The sequence below is a fragment of the Tympanuchus pallidicinctus genome, unplaced genomic scaffold (genome assembly GCF_026119805.1).
Source record: "Tympanuchus pallidicinctus isolate F22 unplaced genomic scaffold, pur_lepc_1.0 scaffold11, whole genome shotgun sequence".
In the NCBI taxonomy this organism is placed as follows: Eukaryota; Metazoa; Chordata; class Aves; order Galliformes; family Phasianidae; genus Tympanuchus; species Tympanuchus pallidicinctus.
In genome coordinates this window covers 23594206-23618626 of record NW_026294627.1, presented here as the reverse complement: position 1 = coordinate 23618626, position 24421 = coordinate 23594206, and the positions used below count along the sequence as shown (strand labels likewise).

General features: G+C 39.6%; 1 protein-coding gene across 10 annotated transcripts; it reads right to left on the bottom strand.

Annotated features, from left to right (window-relative positions):
- Position 1: 1 nt before the first annotated feature.
- Positions 2 to 24279, bottom strand: NEK5 (NIMA related kinase 5). 10 transcript variants are annotated; one of them, XM_052670836.1, is made up of 23 exons: positions 24199 to 24279; positions 22053 to 22193; positions 20221 to 20317; positions 18160 to 18257; positions 16525 to 16608; positions 16347 to 16417; positions 14226 to 14312; positions 13340 to 13394; positions 12235 to 12435; positions 12067 to 12139; positions 11390 to 11523; positions 9451 to 9650; positions 8547 to 8613; positions 8091 to 8210; positions 7871 to 7954; positions 7644 to 7748; positions 6128 to 6208; positions 5355 to 5423; positions 5111 to 5234; positions 4775 to 4912; positions 3652 to 3789; positions 1782 to 1869; positions 2 to 1393 (listed from the first exon to the last, which is right to left on the bottom strand). In XM_052670836.1, exons 2-23 carry the CDS (start codon positions 22167 to 22169, stop codon positions 1135 to 1137), a joined length of 2490 nt encoding a protein of 829 aa, XP_052526796.1. In that variant the 5' UTR covers positions 22170 to 22193; positions 24199 to 24279; the 3' UTR covers positions 2 to 1134. The 10 variants fall into 10 exon arrangements, with proteins under 10 accessions (XP_052526796.1, XP_052526798.1, XP_052526797.1 ...); XM_052670838.1 differs by having other exon boundaries at positions 1782 to 1866; XM_052670837.1 differs by having other exon boundaries at positions 11390 to 11520.
- Positions 24280 to 24421: the final 142 nt, after the last annotated feature.

Here is a 24421-nt window from a genome sequence, read left to right as displayed (position 1 = left end):
GAAAAATGTAGTTACGTTTAATGAAGAAAAATGTAAGCAGCTGTTTCTCATATAGTCTTGGTGATTTCATTATCTATAGCAGTTCCTCTAATACAATTTGCTAGCTTGCTTTTTTAGTATCATAATTGTCAGTCCTTACATTAGCTCTTTCCTCACATCCTTTACAGTATGGCATAGTATTTCTCGTGTTCTATCCTACTGAAAGATTTTCTGTTCCTAGGAAATAGGAGGGCCTAAATTAGAGACCATAATTAGATAGCACACAAATACAAACCTCACAGCTCTAAGAGAGTGCTTATGACACTGAGAACTAAGTGAGCAAAAAGTTAAAATATGAAGCATCCGTTTTCACATCCAAACTGGAGAAACATTGTGGGGTTTTTTTGAGCCATCACAACAGTGTTTTAGGTTGTGCTGAGAACTACAAGAAAAGTGCAACAAGCTACTGAAATCAGACTTCAGAACATGTTTTTTTCTTCTATTTAAACTTCACCTGTACTGATGACATTTTGTATGTGAAAAAAATATGGTTGGAAAAACGCATGTTTAATCACTGGAAATTAATTAATTCACTGGAACCCTGTCCTAAGTTATTAGGAACTGGGGAATGCACAATTCTCATGGCACAGTAAGCCCACTTACTGCTGCTGTATAAGTTGAGTTGGAGGTGCAGTCAGCGCAGTATAAATGAAACTACATGAAATACTAAGGTGCACTGATGGTACTGAGGGGTTGTGAAAAGCTGGAAAAGCTTCTTAAAATGGGATATTGATTGATCTATGAAAATAAAATACATTGACTGGGAGACTTTCTGACATGATACAAAAATGGCTGCAGAGTATGCAGCCAGAAGTTGCCCAGGCAAGTGTCAGAGACGTCCCAGGTAGTTTACATTAATCAAGGAAAATGCATTACATACACAATTCTGGATTGGAGTTTTCCAACATGTAGTAATCCCAAAAGTAGCCTGTTATTTTTTTTCCTTTAAAAAATGTCAAGAAACATCTTAATTGTTTAACGCTATTGAAAAGCAATTGATTTACCTGGAATTTATTGACAGCTACCTGTTTTTTATCATTATTGTTTTACTGATGTAGTTCACATTTCCAGGACAATTTTGTTTTGAATCAGTAATCATTCTTGTGCATCACGTAGCTGTTGCTTGCTTTTTCCATTATTTGCATCTAAAGTAAGTGACCCGCAGTTACTTTCTAACTCATCATTAGATTTCTCAAGCAGTTTGCTAGGTAAGCTTGTGCTTTCTTCATGAGCTCGATCTTTATTTATTGAAAGCACAGAAGACTCTGTGCATCTCTCTGCTGAAGACGTTACTGCTTTTTCCAAAGCTGCTTCCAGCTCATGTCTCAGCTCATCTCCAGAGTCTGCAAAATTCCTGTAAATTAAGCAAGAAATTTGTATTCATTAAGTGTATGTTGTTACAAGTGTTTCTAGTTTCAGTGCCTTTGAGACTTTTTACAATGCTTTGTAAAGAATATACAAGCTACATAGAAAACCTAAGTTGTGTCTTCACCTCTTTTTGTGAGATCTTTTGCTATCTAAATGGGAACCAGCCATGTTAATACATAGGCCTAACGTTTTTAACATCAGCGTTAGCACTTGAAAATAAATTACAGAGTTGAAAGGTACATTAGCAGACTGTAAAACAAGTTTTCTTCAGTTATGAATTTAAAAGAATGGAGAAAAAGAGCTTCAGGCAATACATCCTGCCACTTCATGAAAACTTCATCGTATGAATTTGATTTCTGATGTGCTTGACTTACGTGTCTTCATCATCTGATCTTGGCTCAAGTCTGCCTTCATCAACAGCAACACAGGCACACGTTTCTGAATCATCTTCCTTGCTTTCTTCTGAAGGCAACAAGGTTAATGTCTTTATTTCCATATTAGCTAGTTATAAAATAGTATCTAAAATAATAGCAAATAAATACAGCACTGAATACAGCACTGTCAGTACTGTGCTCAACCGACTTCAGTTATTCCTGATGGCATGTTTTAGTCAGCAGTTTATAACTTCAGCTCGGTAATCCAGCACGTTTGCAGACCACAACCAAAGGACTATAAAGGGTAAGTAAGAATGCAGATCTGATGTTGGGAGGTTAAGTACCAAATACAACAGCCTCTATTTGCAGTGGAAAACTTAGGAGAATACTGTGTGGGAAAGGCTGAAAATTACTGCTTGAATATAGTAGCTATGATTCACTGAAACTGCTCACTTTTAGAGACTGGAAGGCAACTTCAACCTGAAAAGTGGGAGAACAGTTCTAAGGGTTGTTTCAGTACACATGGGATGAATCCTGTGTGTAGTCCAACTGAAATCTGTCGGTTTGGGTAACAATGTATTCCACAATGACAACTTTTGTAGCAGGACAGAACTGCGTATTGAAGGAGGGTGGTATTTTAACATATAACTGCTCAAAGGAATAGCACTTAAGAATACCCACATGACCTTATTCTTGCTTTAGTTCTATGGGCTGCTGACATTAATGAAAAGGAAATGGCCACAGGTTGTATCAGAGGAGGTTTAGGTTGGACATAAGGAAGAACTTTTTCTCTCAGAGTGGTCAGGCACTGCAATGGCTGCCCAGGGAGGTGGTGGAGGCGCCGTCCCTGGCAGTGTTCAAGAGGCGCCTGGATGAGGAGCTGTGAGATTTGGTTTAGTGCTTGTGGTAGCAGAGGTGATGGGAGGATGGTTGGACCAGATGATCTTGCAGGTCCTTTCCAACCTTGCGAGTCTATGAAAAGTGATTTGCTTTTATTTTTTTTATGTGTAAGCTTTAAAGCCAGTTTCCAGAAAGGTAATTCAGCCTCATTAAGCCTTCAGGATGGAGCAGTTTTTCAAAAGCTTGTTATTCCATTGGAGCATGTATGGGATGCATAATTAGCAAGAGAGTGCTGTCTGCACTGCTGTGAATGAAAGATATTTCTCACGATCCATTAAAAATATTGAAATTTGGTGCATGCCATTTATTTGGCTTCCTTTTATTCCAATTAAACATTCAGTAGACTGGCAACTCTGTGTAAAACGACACCATTTGGTTACATTTATCTTTCTGTAGAAAATTCTCTGCCTTTTAGCTACGTGCTGATGCATAGAAAATGTCATTTTTAAAGCAGCCTCTTACTTTAGAGAAATGTGCTGCAGCATAAGTGAGTTGAAATCAGTTTCAGCATCAGCAGTATCAGCATGGACTATGTAAAGCCGCTCACCAGCCATTATGTACTACAATTTATAGCTGTTTCACAGAAATACATGTATTTGCACAGATTTGTAGATTTTTTACAAGGTTCTTCAATCTCAACTGCTGCAGAGGCTAATTCCAGGTTTGTGCTATCTCCTGCCTTGTTGCAAGTAGTACCTTAACCTCATCTGCCCAGGTAAATGAAGAATTATATATAAAGTGATAGCTGGTAAGCAGGTTTTCCCACCTGCTGAAAACAGCTACATCCTGAAAGAGAACTTGCACTGCTGCAGGACAGAGCCAGAGCTGCTGGCAGAAGCTGCCAATGCTTTTCTCATTTGTCAATTGCTTCTAAATTTTCTAAAAGTACTGCTTCTTGTCCTCTGCCAGTAGCACAGTAACACAGTAACTGAAGAAAACCTTGTGTAATTTACAGTAACAGACATCCTACCTATTTCCTCTTTAAGCTGGATGAAGGAATCATTACAGAGCTCTGCTTTTGCTAAGATGTTCAGGAGCGTCCCTGGGGCTGTTTGTTTCCACTGCTTCCTGTTTTCTGTGATGTCTTCAGGCAGAATAACATGGTCAGCTGAAGAACAGGAAGGTTCTCAGGTCACTAAATCATGACTGTGGCTTTTCACCGCCTTTTGCCGGAATTAAACTAATTTTGACTCTAATTTCTTCCTTTTGTGCAACACTGGACAGTCTGGACTGTTTGTCACTAAAGATTTCTTAACACCAGTGTTTATGTTCAAGTAATAAGCATACTTGAATATCCTGGAATAAACGGGTAGAGCTTCACTGAGCAGTCCTTGTTCTCAGACATGTTGGTTTGGAGCTGAAAAGCTTCCGAAAAGTTCCTGTTTCTCTTGTTCCCTGTGCCCATCACCTACTGTGCAAGGAACAAGAAGTGGCACCCTAACAATATTTTGCTTTGTCTTGACTATCTATGCAAACTCCTCAGGTTGTTTCTGTGTATCTGGGGTGCTGGGAGATTGCAAGGATGCTGGACAAGTCCTTTGTTTACAGCACCCAGTCACTGAAGCTACCTTTCTGTCTGGGAATATATGCACGGGTACTGCAAGAAAGTAAACAAATCAGCTCTTCAGAAAAGGAAAACCACCACAATCACATCTGCGTAAGGATGCACTCGTGATGTGAATTAACACGAGTCTGTGGCATGGGAAACCAGAACACCACCACGCTCTTGGATGACTTTGGCCACAGACAGCCAGAGTTCTTTTGTATTATCAGCTCAATGCCTGAGAAAGCTGCGTTGATTCACTGCAGACTGGCAGCGAATTCCTCAGGTCACACAGTGATTCCTAAAACTGTGCTCTATTTATGAGCAGCAAAACATGATTGCAGTATTAGAGGGGAAAGCAATTCTTTCGTTCTGTGGTTTAACACATCCAATAACCTCAACTATTACAGTGTCCTTCCAATTAAAAGCCCGTTTGATCACGTGAATGTTCTGGTATGGAAAAGTTTGCAGAGGTATTTAAATGAGCAGTCTGGCTGAATTTTAGTAGCTCCCCACTTTAGCTCACTGAAAAGCATAAAAACTTTCTTACAAAGTTCATTTTCAGCCATAGTAGGACATACAGATACAGATGAAGTATCAATATTGGCTAAACATTTCAGTAGTGTCTGGGGTGTTCCAGCTTGCCAATGCTTTCTTTTTTTTTCAGTATCACCTGCATCACTGGACGCTAGAGAGAAGAAAAAGAGGAAGAGGTTATTTCATTTTTAAATAGATTTCAGGGGGATTGTAACATTGATAGTGGTATAAGATATTGAAGTGAGAGAGAAACATCAGATAAACTTGTTATGTCTTGCAGTTACTGAACTTATCTAGCTCTCACCTTATTTTCAGGACTCATAGTCAATTGAATTTCTCTATGAAATACCTGTTTGGTGTCCAGATAATTCTCCCAAGGCCCTGTCCATAGGACTTTCATAAACATTCAACAATTTGTCTTCAAGATTCTCACTATCCACAGAAGTTAATATCTCATTGAGTTTATCCTGTACCTGGAAAAAAAAAACAAGGTAGAGAATGATGGTCATGGAAACATTTAAACCTTAGATATGGAGCTACTGTCACCATTCCAGATTACTGATGTAAGTGCTTTGAATATAACTGAACCCTACCTCTGCTTCTTGAATGCTGTCTTCCTCAGGAACACACACATCTAAATTAATTTCAAATTTTACTCCCCCCTAAAGAAAATTCAAACACTTCATTAAAATATTAAAGTACATAATTAAAGGCACACAGTTTATAGAGAACTACAAACTTGAAAACCATTGCTCTGTTAAAAATGACTTCTGTTTAGCAGCATTTTTCTTTAACAAGATCAAAGAAGACAAAAATAGATTGTTCTAAAGAGCAGTTTATGGATATTTCCAAAAGACTGCATTCAGTAGAGAAAGGAAAAGTGTCTTTAACAATCATTTAATTTAAATACTTGTGATACACTGAGTTGGTTCTTACACTGTTTCTCAGCCATTATTAAAATCTGCTTCAGTGCAACACTTCACAAAACACCTTCAGACCACTTCAGAATGATTTTATGGTCCAAAACTTTCCTGATGTCTCATGTGCATTCCCATTCATTTCCTACCCCCTCTTACAATTCAAAAAGCACTGCAGAGAATAATGTTGAACAAAAATATGTTCAGACACGCAGTTTGATATTCAGATGAACAAATGGGGACTGATTTCTCTCTGCTAAGATTTAAGTGGGGTCTCCCTCAAAAGACCCGAAAAGCTCTGCCATATGTTTCTTAGTCATTCTATCTTGTCACAGAAACTTAGCAAATGGTCCTCCTAATTGGTTCTCAAATACTTTGATTTCCAGAGCTACTGTGGCATCACTGTACAGATTTAATAAAATGGCAAAACTTATGGTAAGTACGGATACCTTTCTGCTGCATTTCTTCTCTAGATTTTCTTGGTCTTGCCTGGCCTGGAGTCTGACCTGTTTAAAGTTTTCTTCCATGCCCTAGGAGAGAAAAACAACAACTTTAAAATATTTGGAAGCAGAATATGTATATACCTTATGTAAAAAGACTTGTTTCATTAATAAACCTAGTCATTGATTTCCTCATATATGTGTCTTTAAGAATATTCCATTCATTGCTTAGTTTCATACTGGCAGACTTTGGAAATGATGAAAATCAATATTGTAACTGAAACCTGTACCTGTACAAAGTCTAGTTTTCATGTGATCTTGTTTTCTGGTAACACCTAAAAATTACTTAATTATCCCTCTGCATATTCCTAAATCCTGTGTTAGAACATGCCTCATAAAAGCAAAGAAAATGATTGTATACAGGTCCATCAATGATCTGCTGTGCATCTGCTCGTCATCAACATCAGGAGAAGCCACAACAACTCACTGACATTTTAGAAACATCTGTGGAGTTTCTCCAGTTGATGGAGTGCCCACAAATTAAGGTGACATCAAACAGGCATAAAACTTACTTTTCTGTCCAGCTGTGGCTGGAGTTGCCTATAGCCTAGCCTATCCCAGCAAGGGATTTCATTTTAGTAAAAGCTGGAATTAGGATCCATTAATCACTGAAGAATCACTGCAGTAAGGTAGCAATGTCTGTCACATTTTATGTGGAAATCTGCCCCCTGCTACTCAACACTGCACAAAGTCCTACACCACATGAAACAAATTCTGGCTTAAGAATCCGACCACCTACACAAGGGCTGTTCTTTCAAAATTAGCCACCAGTTTGTGCTCTGATAAATAATTTGACAAGTTGACGCTTTCATGTGTTTCACTCCTGAAATTACTGCTGGAGAACCACTTGTGGTCTGGAAACCTCATCTGGTTTTCACCACAGCAGTATTTCAAAGTAAAAGTGGAATGATTCTGAAGCTCCATTCCAGCGGCTGTTTTGGAAGTATGTGATGAGGAAGAAGTGATGAATTCCTGCAGATGGAAATCTTTGGCTCCGCTTCTCACTACCACTTCTCCCAAATTTCTGTTCAGGTAAGAAATCCACATAAAACTGGATTGTAACTTACTCCCCAAGTGAGCATCTTCCTTACAGGAGAAGTATTCATGTTCTACTCTGAGCTCTTATTTAATACATCTTCTGTACAGCATTCTAATGAAGATTTACAGTGAGTGATTTCCTTTTTCCTTCACTCAGAAAGGAAGGAGAAGAAACACACCACAAAAAGAAATGAGGTGGAAGTACCTTTCCATAATTAAATAGGGGGAACAAAAAGTGACCAAATGGTATTAGAACTAGTCCAAATAAGCTTTCCAAGCTGCTCATGAAGGAAATCAAGGGATATTTTCATATATGGTACAAATATCAGTTAAGATTTAGACTTTACATTTTCCATAATAGTTCCAGAGAGTGAATCAAAGTCTATGAATAAAAAGTTCTGTATAGACTATAGGATGGTACTCATACCTCAAGTAATTCTCCTCTTATTCCAGCTGTATCTTTGGTTTCAGAGTGGTCTTCAGTTTTCCCTTGACTCACCAGAAAGGTTTTATCTTGTATTTTTTGATTCTCCTAAGGAACATATGGATAAAATTTTCATTTCAATTACTAATTAAGTGTATTACCTTAAAAAAGAAAAAGGAAATAAGACTGCATGTATGTTTGATGGAAAGGAAATATGACTGCTTTGCTACCTGGTGTACCCTTGCTCTTAATCTGAGTTCTTCCATATTGCTGTGGTATTCTTCACGAATTTTCTGCAACTGCTTCAGGTACTCCTATTAAACAACAATAAGTTAGAATGCATATTTATTAGAAATGCATATTTATTAGAGAAACAGCAATATAAAGAACATCACTGTTGAGGAGTGTAGGGAAACAGCTTTAAGCAACTAAGAAAAACATCTTCTTTACCTGTTCTTTCATCTCAGTCTTTCTAGATGTGTCCTGCTGATGTATTTTGAGATGCTCCTCATCTATTTTTTGCATCTGCATTTGGTCATGATATGGGTCAGCGGAGGATGGCCGCAGCCCCTGTGGAGGCACAAATAAACCCCAAAGCAAATGAATTTTCACTTAGAATCCTTTCTTCAGTGCTCACTGAATTCACTTTCCCTCTTCCACTGTGGAGTGCAGTAAGGCAAGTGTGTATTTTTGGAAGTAAGAGTCATTGTAGAATTTTACACTGTTACAGTTTTACATTAAAAATAAAACCTGAAGATGACCACTGTAGAGCAGATCAACAAATTTGCTAGAGCAGAACTTTCTACCTGTCACTGTTACAGTCTATTAGAAAGACATCAGTACATCTTGAGGATTTTCATTCAGATTCTTTCACTGATTTGATTCTGTGATTCAGTATTCACTCACCAGCTGTTTTTCCACTTTAATCTTGTACTGCTGGGCTTCAAAGCGCCTTTGAAGGTATTCTGCAGGCCTGAGAGAGAAAGTGACATCCTTATCCTGCATTTTATTTCACAGATTCTATCTTGTGCACGAGCAATACTCTGCCAGCTCTGTTTGTACAACATGAATGTATACGTATGGATAAAATATGTATAAATACAAGACAACAGTATAATAGCAAAAAGAAAACATGCACTCTTAGGGCAGCTCCTGTCCTGTTATTTTAGTTATATTAGCCTTCTGAAGAGCTGAGTACCTTTTCACCTTTTATTTGAGAAATGGTATGTGAAAATGTTAATGAGAATAAAGTCATTTTTCCTGATCCTCAAAATAAGTGGTCAATGGACAGGCATTCTCAAAAGAGAAAGTTTCTACCTCTGCTTTATAAAAGAAAGGCTTTGAAATCCACAGACCGCTGAAGAGCAGGTCTTTATATCTAAAACCAAAATATAGGCTTCCAAAAAACAACATCTGCATGGCTTGTCTCCCACTCCATCTCCTTCAGTACAGAACAGCTTTTGCTCTTTAGTTCTTTCTGTTTCTGATGGGAGGAAAAGACAATGTTTATCTTTGATATGGTCAGAAAGTCTACAGAAAGGTTGTGTTTTACTCTTCACTCGATGAGGTATGGGAGACATTTTGATAATGAAATTTCAAACATCAGGACAATACATTCAGAAGGAACTTCTGGATTGAGAAGAGCAGGAGTTCCAGCGTTGTACAATAAACCTGTGCAAAAATTATCAAAGACCAAGCAGAGAAGGAAAGATTACATAAGCTATAATTACAGTGCTACCTAAAGAGGAAGACTGATTACTCAAAATAATGAGTGACAGTTCACTACTAGGAAATAATGAGAAAGGTTTACCATTCAGGTGGGGGGGGTGGAGGTGCAATTTGTCCTTTTAGTTTATAATATTCCTCTGCTCTTTGGCTGATGTGAGAAAGGTCACAACATGCATTAATTTTCCTTTGCAAATTGTCGAGTTTATCATAGTAATGACCATAATGGCCATGTACTCTAATGTTTTCTGGCCTTTCTGCCATCTTAAATCTGGAGCTCTGTGGCTGAAAATATAATAAAGGATGTTAATTTAATTGTTTTCATTAGTATCAATACCAGTTTGAACTATTTCCTATCCTTCCCATTCTGAGTTGCATTTTAATACAGTCTGTGTAAGTTAGTGTAAGTACAGTTAGTGTAAGTTCTCAAAATCATTTCACAAACTTCCTAACTTGTTACACATAGGGTGTATGGAATCTTACTGTCCTCCTCTTTTCCCTGTTCCATCATCTCCTGTGATTAGACAGCAGCCCATGTTGTGTGAGTCAGGGCTTTGTGCCCTGTAACTTAGCTGTCCTTGAGCCACACCACCTGTTCCAAAGTCCAGAACACTGAGATAATTCCAGGACAGTCTTATATGTGACAGCAGTGGGAACGTGGGGCATCTTTTGGGGCAGTAAACACACAGACTAATAATTATCTGCCTGTGGGAGTTAGCTTCTCATTTCTCAAAGTCCTTTCTGTGATGCAACTTTCCTGCATCTCTAATATGCAACAAGACTGCCTTTTCCATCTCATAAGAACAACCAAGAGAAAGGTCACATGCTGCTGCATGATATAAAAGAAGTGTAACAAGACATCAATGAACTTTTCCACACTGGGAGACTAAAAACATCACATGGTGTATGAGAAAAAAGCTGAAAAAAGCATCTCAGGGTCCCTTGCTTAGCCAGTAAATACGTTATCTATTCCTCCCTGTTTTGCACTTCTACCTACAGCACAGTGCAGATTAATGCACAATACAGATTCATATCTATGTAAGAAAAATTTTCCACTGCCAGTAATATTCCTAAAAAAGAGGTAACTTCAGAAAGGGTACATATTGTGCCTCATTATAGGAAATTTTAGAGTATGGTGCCCATGAGTATGGCAATCTAATGCCAACAGGAAAACTAAATCAGACCATCTAAATAGGAAAACTGAGAACTGTGAGCAGTGAATGCCTGGTGATACAGAACAGTTACAGAATGAAAAAGGCTGAGGTACTGAATCCCTTCTTTGTCTCAGACTTCAGCAGCAAGTGTGGCCTTAAGGAATCCCAGTGCCTTCCGACCAGGGAGAGAGTTTGGAGCAAGGAAGACAAACTCTTGGTGGAAGAGGATCAGACTAGAGAACACATCAGCAAACTGAACATAGATGAGACCATACATGAAAGGAGACTGAGGACTGAGGAAAGCAGATGTCATTCCTATCTTGCAAAAAAAGCAGGAAGAAGGAAACTCCAGGCCAGGCAGCCCCACCTTGATGCCTGGCAAGGTGATGCATCAATTTATCCTGGAAATCATTTACAGACACACAAAAGACAAGAAGGTGATCAGGAGTAGTCAGTATGAATTTACAAAAGGAAGATCACACTTGACTGACCTTACAGCCATTTTCAATGAAATAACTGGCTTGGTAGACAAAGGGAGAGCAGCAGCTATTGCCTACCTTGACTTTAGAATAGCTTTTGGTAGTGTCTCCCAGAACATCTTCAAAGAAATGCTGACCAAGAATGTGCTGGAGGAGTAGCAACATAGATTGAAAACTGGCTGAATCATGTTGATTCTGAGCTGATCATGCTACACAGCTGGATGTCACTAGCCAGCAAGGCACCCCAGGGGTCAATACTGGGCCAGATAGAGTTTAACATCTTTTGGATGATGGATGCACGCATTAGGTTGAATTTAATAGGACCTCTTCTAACATTAGGAGTTTATCTTCTATGATAATTAAATGTTATGAGAATGTGGATGAACAGTACCTGAAGCTGTTGCCCTCTTGAAGAAGGCTTCCATTCATTTCTTTGATATAATTCCTGCGTTGTCATAGGTGCTACCATTTCAGATCCTGGAAGAATTTGGTCCTGGACTCTCCTTCTTTGAAGCTTACAAACTTCTTAAAAATAAAATATTAAAAGGTTACTATTGTTGCTTTCTACACGATGCACTGGGAAACCATAGTAGGGTGTATAAATCTAACACTGACAGGCTGAATTAATAAACACTCCTTACATCCTTTCATCACAGAATCATATTTTATCATACCTCTCAGTTCCCGAGCACTCTGCTTTTCATTCTTAGAATGAAGTTTTTGAAACAGTATAATTTGTCACACTCACGTAACGTGGATTTTACTAATCAGTTTTGCAAAGAAGTACAATAAATAAAAGGGAGACCTGTGTAAACCAGAAACACATGGCAGCTTTTCTGAGTGTTGCAAATGATCTGTGGTCTCTTCCTGAACAGGTAGGATAGTGATGCACTGTCAAGGGTGAATGTTTCTGCTATTTCAGTTCTCTCCTTGTATTATTTTCAGATTTGGTTGAAACTCTTATATCCAAATGTGCAATAAAGACTGCTGGTGAAAGTTATCACCATCAACCACATTGTAACTAACAAACACTAGTGTAGAACCAATGTTAAATAACATTACCATTACCTGGCATCATCTTGACTTCAGGCAGTGATCCTGAAGGCTTCCTTCTCTGTATCACAGTGTGACTGAGTTCTTCCTGTGTTAACAATAAGCAATGTAAGTATCTGACAGAACTGTTTTATACTATGATACACATTCTCCTCTTGCCAAGCAGCATTACAAGGTACTCACCTCTGGGGGCAAATGTCTTAAAACAAGCTTCTGCAAGAAGGGCTTCCTTAAAATAGAATTGATAGATGGTCGATCTCTCGGAGATATTTTAAACAGCTGGGAAATTAACATCCTCAGATCATACGAATATCTGGGAGACACTGGGTGAAAATATCCTCTGCAGATCTTCAGCACCAGCTGATGCAAACTATTGCCTTCAAACTTGATCAGTGAAAAACATAAAAAGGTGACAGTACTGCTGGTTGGAAGTGATGCCTTAGAATCATCGAATCATTATGGTTGGAAAAGACCTCTAAGATCATCTAGCCCAACCATCCTCCTACCGCCAGTGCTGTCCACTAAACCATGTTCCTTAACATCACATCTACACGTTTCCTGAACATCTCCAGTGACAGCCTGGACAGCCCATTCCAGTGCCTGACCACTCTTTCAAAGAAGATTTTCTCCCTAATACCCAACCTGAACTTCCCCTGGTGAAACTTGAGACTGTTCTTTGTCGCCCTATTGCCGATATCTCAACATGAAAAAAGGCACTTGCTGACAGCAGCTCTGTGCTATGCGATCTCTTCAGAAATCAGTTCTCATCACCTGTAGTTTGCTGAAGAAAAATTAACATAGCCACTTTTTTAATGGATTTTCTGGTTATGTTCCTTATTTCTGCTGTGTGACTCAGGAGGTGTGCTAGCTTTGGTACTCGGAAGAAGTTTTTCATATTCTACTGCTATACAGCAACACAGACACGATTTTTCCAGAAATACACAAGATTAATTTTGCCAAAAGCTGTTAAGCAGAGACCTGCATACATACTGTCTTCACAGCATTCAGCTTCAAAGCCTCAGTTCACACAACTTATCCTCTGTGTTCTGTGTTCTCAGGAACCAAGGTACAAGCTGATTTTTCATTACCGATGCAACTCAGCTGACTCAATCACAATACATTGTAGTTTGGTATGCACAAAACAGACACAATACAAAAAATTAAACACTGGCAGTCATGCTTAAATATCAATTCCAATAGTTAATTAATGCTGTTATTTCTACAAATTTTCTAGGCTGTCCACTTTCTTTTTAATAATATGGTACTGATCTAATTATAAGGTACTTACAGGATGCTTCAGTGCACATAGCTCATAGAGCACACAGCCAAGAGACCAAATATCTCTGTGAACAAAAGGAATTAAAGTTTCATGAAAAGCCACTAATATTTATTTACGTGTAATCAGTATCTCTTTTCAGCTCTCAAATTTATAGAATCTTAGAATCAAAAAATGCCTTGGATTGGAAGGGACCAGAAGGATCATCAAGTCCCAACGCCTTTGCCACAGGCAGAATTGCCAACATAGGCAAAGATCCATCCTCCTCCTGCTCACATCCCAGTCTTCAAATGGAAGGACTGAGGAGAACACCACCTGCACTGCTGATTCCTTCAACACCTTCCCAAGGGATGTAAAGATTTTTTGGATATTTTTTAATATCCTAGTTACAGTCTCATGCAACCTAGCTTGAAAGACCAGGCAGGGATAGCAGTCAGCTACCTTTATCATACCTGATATCCTGATATCCTCTTCTCAATGTTCTCAATGCAGGCCCCAGCAAACAGCAAACCTCTCTAGAGAGGTTATCTGTGCCACAGATTTACTAGCATTACTCCATCAGACATGAGTATTGGTGCACCTTTTGTTTCTTCTTAAGATGCACTGAAAATATAAATCTTACATTTGTTGTTTTTTTTTTCAGTTGTAGCACCAATGTTTCTGTGGTACCTAACCAGGTACTATCCTTATCATTGGAAAAGGCACATGCTACAAACTATGTCTGCTTAATGTTCCTTCCAAGACTGAAGAGCAAAGCTGTCTCTAGCTGATACGTGTGAAGTTTCTGGTGTCCTGCAGAAATACTAATTTAAAGCACAACATGATGACAAGAAGTCATCTCGTGACTGCACACCTGCACACCCTCATGCACAAGCATAGGAAGAAAACAGAGACTTACGTTTTATTGTTATATGGTCGATTTTCACAGATCTCTGGTGACAGATAATAGGGGGTCCCTACGCATGTACAGGCAAACTCTGTCGTGCTAATGAAACACAATAAACAAAAAGGCTTGTACACTGAAAATGTCTGCAAGCAATCGAGTTAGACTCCACGGGGCATATCATAGCTGCTCTCAAAGTGGTTGAGTAATAGCTCAGTGGAACACTCCAAGAAAAACAGAAGCAGTTCCCATTTCTCTGTAAAAATGACCAACTTTTTTAATACAGTGCTTGCATTTCAACAGAAAGCACAAGAATTGTCTTTCTCCCACTTTTTATCAGCATTGTAATCAACATTTTCAAGGAATTATTATCATTAGCATAAAATTCTGAAAGCCATCAACCACACATCAAAATAGGAGAAGTCTCTGACTTTGAAGTAAGAATATTTAAGTGGTAGTCAGTCATGCAAGCAAGATAAAGGAGGAAGTGTTGTTCAGAAACTAAAGCAGAAGTATGTGAATTTTGTTTCCATCTTTGCTGCTGACTTGTTATGTAGGTGTATAGCCAAATAACACCACCTGGATTCATTTCACATTCTTTCAGACATCTATTCTGTGGGTGTCATCAAGAGTCACTGGGAAGTCAGAAGGTACTCACAGACTGTGATTCCTCTCACTGTGCACTAGATGTCAATTAAAGTTGGAAGTGACACTTTTTAGAGAGAACTCTGAGTGCCAGAGGTGGCAAGGACACTGAACTGAAAGTACAAATACTGGACACTATCTGGCAGTTGGAAGTGGAGAATGGAGATGAAAATGCCTTTGTGTATCACAGATGAGGGGGAGAAAAGAGACTGAGAAATTAAAATCACTTGTTATACGAGAAAAGGTTCTATAGAGCCCCAAATATTTTTGTCCCTATAGTCCCTGATGCCTATTCAGTAATCCAGTTCTGGAGTTTACTTCCTATCAACCATGTAGGACCAAGCCTCAAAGCAGGTATCCTCAGAACACTTCTGAAGGTAGGCGTTTTCTGCACCAGTATTTTACATGTGAAGAGCTGAGGCTTTGCCAGTGGGTATGAGCTTCGAAAAGGGGCACACCACAAAGGTATTAGTGATGATGGAGACTGCAGCTAAAATAATGGCACAGCATATCCCTGCAGATAAGGAAGCTTAGATGAAGATACTACCAAAATAAGTTCATTATACTCCAGCTCTCATTGAGACCTCCCAGCTCTGATGTACCACAAACTTACAAGGTTATGCAGGCTTCAGTCCAAAGCCAATCTGACAGGGCCTTGACAGACATTACATGTGCTGCACATTCATGTGATGAATACATAAAGGGATCTCACACATGAACACAGCTAAGTACATCTGAAGAGAATGCACAAATTGTCTATGCTGGCTAAAGTTATCTGCTCCCTTTACTGTTACTGCGTATGCAGTAACATGATTGAGTTTAGATTAATTTAGTTTAGGGATGGGAGAAGTTACAAGTACATTGCTTCAGGTGGAGTACAAAGCACCTAAGGACTGATAACAGAAGGATAACCTACAAAATGATGAACAGAGGAAATTATCTTTCCATAAGATACCTAATGAAATACCAGAACATCATTGGCAAAAGATCCTGCCAAGGTCAGAGCTATCAAGAGGCTAAAAAAGGGATCAAATTCAATCACTGTTTGTTTTTTTTAATTACCATTAGCCTTTTCCTAAACAATGTCTGGCTACTACATAGGTTAAGGCACGCTGGTCCTGAGTCAGTAAAGATAAGACAGACCACTGTCTTTGAGAGAGCAGAGTTCAGACACATGGATGCAAGCCATCGAATTCAACGTTTCAGAGGAGGGGTTCTAGTCCTTCTTTAACAAACAGTGAAAGATTGAGGCTTCTCCACTCCTCTATGTAGCATAGGATGAGAAACAGCCTATGATGAGACTTATAAGGATCTGTGGCTTCAAGCAGCATGGCACATTACAGGATAATGGGAAAAAATACAGTGACAGACTCTTCATATTCTAGACCAAGCACAATTCACAGACAATTTCCCCATGCAGGTTACATTCCAAACATTCAAAAAATAGTCATACTTGGTGTAGATCTCATACAAAATACAAAAGGTACTTACTCATTCAACTGTCTTGCTATGCCAAAGTCTCCAAGCTTTGCTACCTTCCCGTTACTACTAAGAAAAATGTTCTGAAAAAGAAGAAGAAACTGATATAAGAAAATGAAACCAAGCAGAGCTTCTTGAGCATATTTTTCACAAGATAAAATCACTCCTTTTCCCATCTCACTTTTACTACCTGTGATTTTATGTCTCTGTGTAAAATCTTCCTGTCATGAATGTGCTTCAAGCCCAAGGAGATCTGTACAAACCAACTCAAAATCTGCAGTAAGAGATAAATGGACAGATATGTGTAAATTTGTGTGGATGAAATATATACAACAAAGACAACAACAAAATCTAAAATACATAGAAAACAGATGATAGAAAACAGTAAGAAATAATACTTTCAAATGACTAAAATCAATGCCATAGACTTTTCCTTTTTTTTCAGTGCTATCAAGAGATGGATATAAATACCTGCTCCCACTTTCTTTAACCCAGTCAAGTTTTCATTGACTGTGACAAGACCATCACTTGAGTATGGATTGAATAATTATGTCAAAGGAGAGAAAGAAGACTAGATCTTTAGAAATGAGTTAACAACAACAACTAAGGCAGAATTGGGTAGTGTCTTCCAAATCCTCAGCAATGGATACCATACCAAGCAGTTATAATACTTGTAATTGTACAAAATGTGATCTGGAGATAAAGAAACAAGAGGAAGCAGGTCTGAAATGTGGTTAAAAAAACAGAGCTATGAAGGAACTTGGTTATTAAGTAATCACACAAGTTTATCCTTAACCCCAGATAGTTCTTAAGTCCATATCCAACTTCAGTTATATATGGTTTTTATTGAATAAGAGCCACTGGATTTAATTCAGAAACAAAAGTAAGACTTGCTTACATGTTTCTCTCTTCAGGAAAACTGAAGGTCCTGGAAGACTTTAACTGAGTTTATATAATCTTTTATGCAGAAATGCTTTCTGTTTCACAGATGATTCCCTGAGTGGAGCTGATACAATAAATAGATAAATACTATGCTATGGAGTTCCTCTTTTCCAATTTAAGCAAGAAGTAATGTCATAAAATTTAGAGTACATTTCTGCTAACAGGTTAGATATGTCTATCCAGCATCTAGACAAGTTGTCATTGTAACTGCAAGAGTGGAAGACTACATGCAATTAAATAACGAGTTCAATATATGAAGTCCAATATGTAGGAAGATTTCCCTCAGAATGCTTAATGCTACTTAAAAGATCAAGGAGCAGGCTAAGTAGTGGGAACTTCTGCTTCTGTGAGCTGCAATACCACTCAAACATACCTATTTACAAATTAAAACGCACATCAATATGCTCCAAAAGCAATCAGAATTCTGGCCTTGTTTCTCTGGGTTGGCTTAACAATTTAAATGGCACCAGAAAACACCTAACCCAAATAAAATGAATGGGAGATTCACCACTGACTTCATTCTAAAGCACGATATGTCATGATGCAAATCACACCAGAGTGAGGAACTCATACATCATATATCCCCTTGTAACTCCAAAACACCTTGTAAAATAAACCTGGCTGAGCGGGTACACTGCTTATCTAAATGGAATGTGCCTTCACGATGGAAGGAATAAAGGGAAGAGGAATAAAACTGGCATCAAAATACTGTTAATAAATTCATGTAAGATCTTAAAATAGTGTAAAAAGCAAACTCTGAACTGCCATTAAACTCATCGAAGAAATGTTCAGTTTTTGTAACAGCTCATAACAGAAACAGTTGCTAGGACTGGACAATTCAAACAACATTTGACATAATATGTCCTTTGTTAACTGGTTTCACCTGGTCCTCCTCAAACAGTACTCCGTGCTGCATATTTATCCTCTTCATCAAATCTCCACCATCACAGTATTCCATCACAATATACAGCTTGTTTTCTTCTGTAAGGAAAAGTATATTTTTTTCCTTTATTATTCATTAATACAGCAATAAATTATTCACATTTTTACAGTCTTTCTATTAAGAGAATTCATCCTCTACCTACTCCTCCATTTCAAAGAGTGACTGATTAAACACTGATACCTCCAGTGTCACCTGATGCAAAAGTAAGAAAGACATGAACATTTATTTAAATGGAGATTCACCAGTACATTAAATACATGAGATACACCTCAAGAAACCACATTGATAGAAGAAGCCAGATATTCTTACAGCTAATGCTAATTTCCCAATAAAAATTAAGTATACAGTCAGTGCTAGGGAAAAGGCTGAAAGCAGCAGTTCAATAGCAGAAATAAACACCAGGTGCTGTTTACTATGAGAACTCACCCTGTTCTCATTTTTCTGGAGTCCAGAGGACTACCAGATGAGCATGTTCCCTGAAATATTTATAATCCTGATCACATAAAACAATCTGAACAACAGCAGTAAGTACAGTATTCATTCCACAAGGCATTCCTTATGACAGATGTCAGCAAGAAAGAGAAACATAGGGAGTTAGCTTTTATGAAGAACAGCCTTCCTTCCATCTCTTTCAGTCCTATGTCAACTCTGACTTTATAAAGCTTTTCTTCCCTCACAACAGGAAAACATGACTGCATGTAGAAACTGCACCAAAATCAGGGATGGACACATACAGTAATTATGAATAACTGCAAATTATGAGTAATCATGAGCTTACTGTTGACATGGAAAAGATTCCTGTCTTAGTCAGTAGCCAACAGTAACATAATCCCACAAGTCCTGGACTGTTGGCAGGCCTTTACCTTGTCCCAGCTCACAGCCTGATCCCAGTCTTTGTTAGAAACAGGTACCCATCTTCAAACAAATATTCAAGAGAGGACAATCCTCTTTGTGGCTCCTGGTTCTCTTCTTACAGTGAACTCAGAAAATCCTAGAATAACTTGAGCCACGGAAGCTTCACTTCCCCCAGCACAAACCCCCTTCTCCCTGTGGGTCTCCAGGAATCACAGAATAACCTGGGACAAAGACTGTTGCACTGCCCAGTACTAACCTTATGTCAAAGCTGAGCTTTCACCAGTACTTGGGATCACTTCCAGCTCTAAAATGAAAAGGGAGATGCAAATCTTGGTTGATTCTAGTCCCTATCTCAAAAGGGAAGGACTCAAATTAAACCTGGGCCCTCGTTTGTTTCCATTCCCAAGCAATAGCTGTAAACTGCAGCTAGCACTGACTTGTAAGGCTTTTGCTCCTGAAATCTGGCAAGTGTTCAACACACTCCCAAACCCCACCCTGTGTTAGCCTCTTACAGCCCCAGTTCTGGTCCCAGACCCAAAAGCCTGTGAGATTGTGGACCCCAAGGAGCCCCGACCCCACTGTGGGGTCTCAAGGTGTACAGTAAGTTCTACCTGCATCATACATTAACTGCATGCTCCCTATGGATACCAGCCTTCATTTTTCTTCACAGGCCCTCCAAAATCCAGCATCAACCCCTGTCTGAAAGCCACTCTGCTCTCTCTTTCAGCCTCAAATTCTAAGCTAAAACTTTTCTGCAAGCTTAGGGATACCTCAGAGTGTGGTATCCCACAAGTCAAAGGCCCACAGGACCTATTTCAGTACTCCAAAGCACATTTCTTCTATTTAAGATCCTGGGAAAGTATGACAGAACTCTGGATCTCTGCTGAAGGTCAAGATTAAAGTTCAGCTAAAGCAATGCAGAGATCCCAGGATCTAGCATTTGATCTTTATGTCCCATCCACTCAGTGAAGAGAGAAAGTAGTGACTAAAGCTGATACCTTGTGTTCATTTTTAGGAGCTGGAAGTGGTCCCTACTGATAAATAAGGTGCTGGGCCCACGCTTCGTGTTGGTCAGTAAGAACAAACCAGACTTTGCTGCCTTTCACCCCTACGGTCACAAATAAAACAAAAATGTTAAAAGTAAACCTTGCAAAGAAGCATAGAAGGTTACTATATTTGCATGCTTCATCTTGGCCAGAAGAATGACTTCTTTCTGAGAGGCTTCCTTTTCTTTCACAGGCATCTACAAAGAATTAAGAAACTGTATGCTAGCAGTGATATACTTAACTCTTTCCAAAAGCAGTTACACTGGTGTCAAAGCATTCCTACCAATACAGAAAGACTGCCACAGGTGATGCAGAAACATTATAAAACACGATGTACACACAGTTTGAAATACCCATTTGCAGCAGATGTTTGGAAATACATTGGAACGTTATCAAATGACGACATCTTACACATGGGCAAATGGACAGCTTTAAACTTTTTGCACAGATGCTACTACTATGTTGATGAAAAAGTTAACAAAGTTAACACAAAGTTAAACTTTCTTCATATATTTGAAGAGTACAGGTCAGGGTGATTCTGTATTCTTAATAAGGGTAATTTCAAAAAAATAAAGAAAAAAGTTCTGTTTTACAACTGTTATGAGTTCTTGCAACACTTCAAGCAAAATCTTTACCCTGTTACAGTTAATAGAAGACATATTTGGTTGCAATTACATTTTTATCAATATAATTCCTTTAAAACTCATGCTTCAGAGTACACAGATTCTATTAAAGTGTCCCATTTCATTTGTAAAAATAAGTCTCCTACTCTCGTTCTTAAGAAACAAATTTGAAATGTAACCCTAAAAGATTCAAAAGATTCAGAAGGCGAAAAGACACACAGAGACACAGCTCATACAAGAAAGAAACACACTCTAAACATCAGACAAATTTTACAACTTCAGAGTCAGAATTTTCTGTAACCAGCTCTTGTTTAACAGCTGGGATAAACTACAAGAAAATATTTACTTTTTTTTTTTTTCTATTTTGCATACACTGAAATACAAGATTAGAAATGACCAAATCAAATCAATTTTTTTTTCTGGGCTTGAATCTGCAGGTTATATAGTTCTTTCTAGGCCTCATACATACCAGTTTTCTTCTATTATGGTTCTCTCACACACCATAAATTCACTGGTGTGGCCCAGAACACAAGACCTGTCACAGGCACGTAGATACCCAGTGAAAATGACTGTTGAAATTCCTGGGAGTTCAACTGCCTGTCCTTCTGGAAGTAGATATAGGAGGACATTACTCTGATACCTGGGCTAGCCACTCTTTGCAGCCCACAGAAAGAAACACAGCACTTCTATGGCCCAATTCACCTCAGTCTAGAACAGAATTCTCAAGCACAACAAACAGCATCCTTGTTCTTCTAAAGCAGGCCGGAGCCCAACCAAGTAGCTGAGACGACAACTACAGAATGGACGTTTTGAGTTATACAAATTGAGTTATACAGTTAGACAAATCAAACTGCCACACACAATAAATGAGAATTGGAAGGACTCTGTTGTAAATCACTCATGTCTGAAAACATGGATGTGGAAAAAAAAAAAAAAAAAAGGGAATGGAAAAGTTTATAGAAATGTGTCACCGAACTGTGCCTTGTTAATTCATTAGCAAAATGTCATTGCAGCTGAATCATCTGCTATAAAAGTTAAAATAGGTACTATAACATTTAGTAAGCACAGCTTTGAAAAGAAAAAAAAAAACACAGTGAAAAACAAAGTGTTAACACCAAAATATTTACTCTAAATTTGAAAAATCACTAAAATGACAGACAAAGAGCACAGAGTCCAAAGAGTTTAACTATGCCTTTGAAGACACACCTACAAACGTGGTAAGACTTCACCCAAGTACACATGCTAGCAGAATGCAATCATCACAATTTGGTCAATAACTACTGTTATCATCCAGGTTTTGCAGTTTTACCTCCGTTAAATCAATCTCCTTGATAACACATTGCTCATCATCCACTTTTGCTTTCGCCAAGAATATTTTGCCGAAAGATCCTTCTCCAATTTTTTTAAGGATTTCATATTTATCCATGAAGTCTCTGTCTTAAAGCAGTAGCTAAAAAAAAAAATGAATACCCAAGTTAGTACAGCATGTAGTCAGTGCTGTAACATCTGAGTATGGACTGCTAAAATAGAGACTGCCTTACAGTGCTGGAACTTTTTGCACATTTATATCATATTTTTATTATTGCTGCTGATGCTGCCTCCAACTGGAAGTCTGCAAACGATTGTGGACCTGCACTTTCAATAAGCATCAAATAAAGGAAAGATTGAAACACAGAATTGTAGAATCATTAATGCTGGAAAAGACCACTGAGATTATCCAGTTCAACCATCAGTCCATTCCCATGACCCAGTGTCCTTCGGTGCCATATCCACACATTTCATGAACACCTGCAGGGATGGCAACTCCTCCACCTCCCTGGGCAATGTGCTTCAATGCACCACCACATCACCACTCTTTCTGAGAAGTTCTTCCTAATATCCAACCTGAAACTCTGCTGGTGCAACTTAAAGCGTATTGCTCGTTACACAGGAAAACAGACTGACTCCTGCCTCACCACCACCTCTTTTCAGGCAGCTGTAGAGAGCATTAAGGTCTCTCCTGAGCTTTCTTTCATCCAGATTCCACAATCCCAGTTCCCTCAGCTATTCCCCATAAGACTTGTTTTTCAAATCCTTCACAGCTTTGTTGCCCTTCTCTGGACACACTCCATGGCCTCAGTATCTTACTTGTACTGATGGGACCAAAACTGAACACAGTATGCAAAGAATAGATTTATACCAGACATTAAGAGGTAAGTCTTTACTGTGAGGGAGGTGAGACACTGGAACAGGTTGTTCAGAGAGGCTGTGGATGCCCCTTCCCTGGAAGCATTCAAGGCCAGGCTGGATGAGGCCTTGAGCAACCTGGTCTAGAGGGAGATGTCCCTGCCTACAGCAGAGGGTTGGAACTAGATGATCTTAAAGGTTCCTTCCAACCCAAACCATTCAATGATTCTGTGATTCCGCGACTCTATTCAAGGTGCAGCCAACCAGAGCTGAATACAGAGGGACAGTCACCTCCCTGTTCCAACTGGCTGCACTATTTCTGATACAAGCCAGGATGCCAAGGGCCTTCTTGCCCACCTGGGCACACTGTTGGCTCATGTTGAGCCAAGCATCAACCAACGCTCCCAGGTCTATTTCTTCTACAGTCTTCCAGCCACTCTGCTCCAAGCCTGTAGCGTTGCCTGGGGTCGTTGTGGCCGAAGTGCAGGACCTGGCACTCGGTCTTGTTGAACCTCATCCCATTGGCTTCAGCCCAGTGACACTCTGTAGGGCCTTGCTATCCTGGGGCAGATCAACACTTTCAGCCATCTTGTGTCATCTGAAAACTTATTAAGGGTGCACTCAATCCTCTCATCCAGATCATCAATAAAGATATTAAACAGGACTAGCAGCATGCTCCCAGCCCAAACTAAAATTAAAAGAAAGAAAGAAATAAGAAAAGGCAGCCTAAAATACAATGTAAGACTAATCATTTGGGAGTTTGATGATATTTAGAGGTTACTAATACTACACACTTGTTCTTTAACGGGCAAAATAAACACAGAACACGCTGCTTGTTGATTTAGCTTGCACTCCTGGCAATGACTGCCAAAGGTATTTGCAACCCATGTGCAAGCAAACTAACACGGCTAATAGACGCACACGCCTTGAAGTTGTATGTATTAGCTGGACTACGAGTTGCCAGGGGAGGTCTGCAGACAACCACGCTGTTCCTGTCAGGAACAGCAGGCAGCTCCCTCAATCCATGGGGCCTTCGCACCCACTCGCGCCGCCACCCACTCCCCCCCCGAGCCACCTCTCCGCTGGACGAGGCCCCAGGCCGGCACTGACGGAGCTCCCTGCCGGGGACACCAGCTGTGAGGAGGCAGCTCGGCGGCCACGGCTCCCCCACCGCTCCCTCCAGCCCGCTGTGGTGCCGTCGTCATGGCGACGGGGCGCGCCGCGCGGGCCCCTCTTCCCTGGGCTCGTGCCTCGCTGTCGGGCTCGGCCCGAACGGCGGACCGCAGTACCTGCGTGCGCCCAGCCGGCTCCGGAGCACCGCGGCCAGCAGGAGGAGGAGAAAGCGAGGAGGAGGAGACTTCCAGGTGGGCCTGGAGCCGCTGGCAGTGCCCTCGGAGCGGCTTGGGGCTGGAAGAGCTGACGGTACAGCGTTAGTTTGTCTCCGTATCAGAGCGGGAAAGTTAGTCCTTGTTTAGGAGCACGTGAGTTTACGTACGTGCGTATGATGTACAT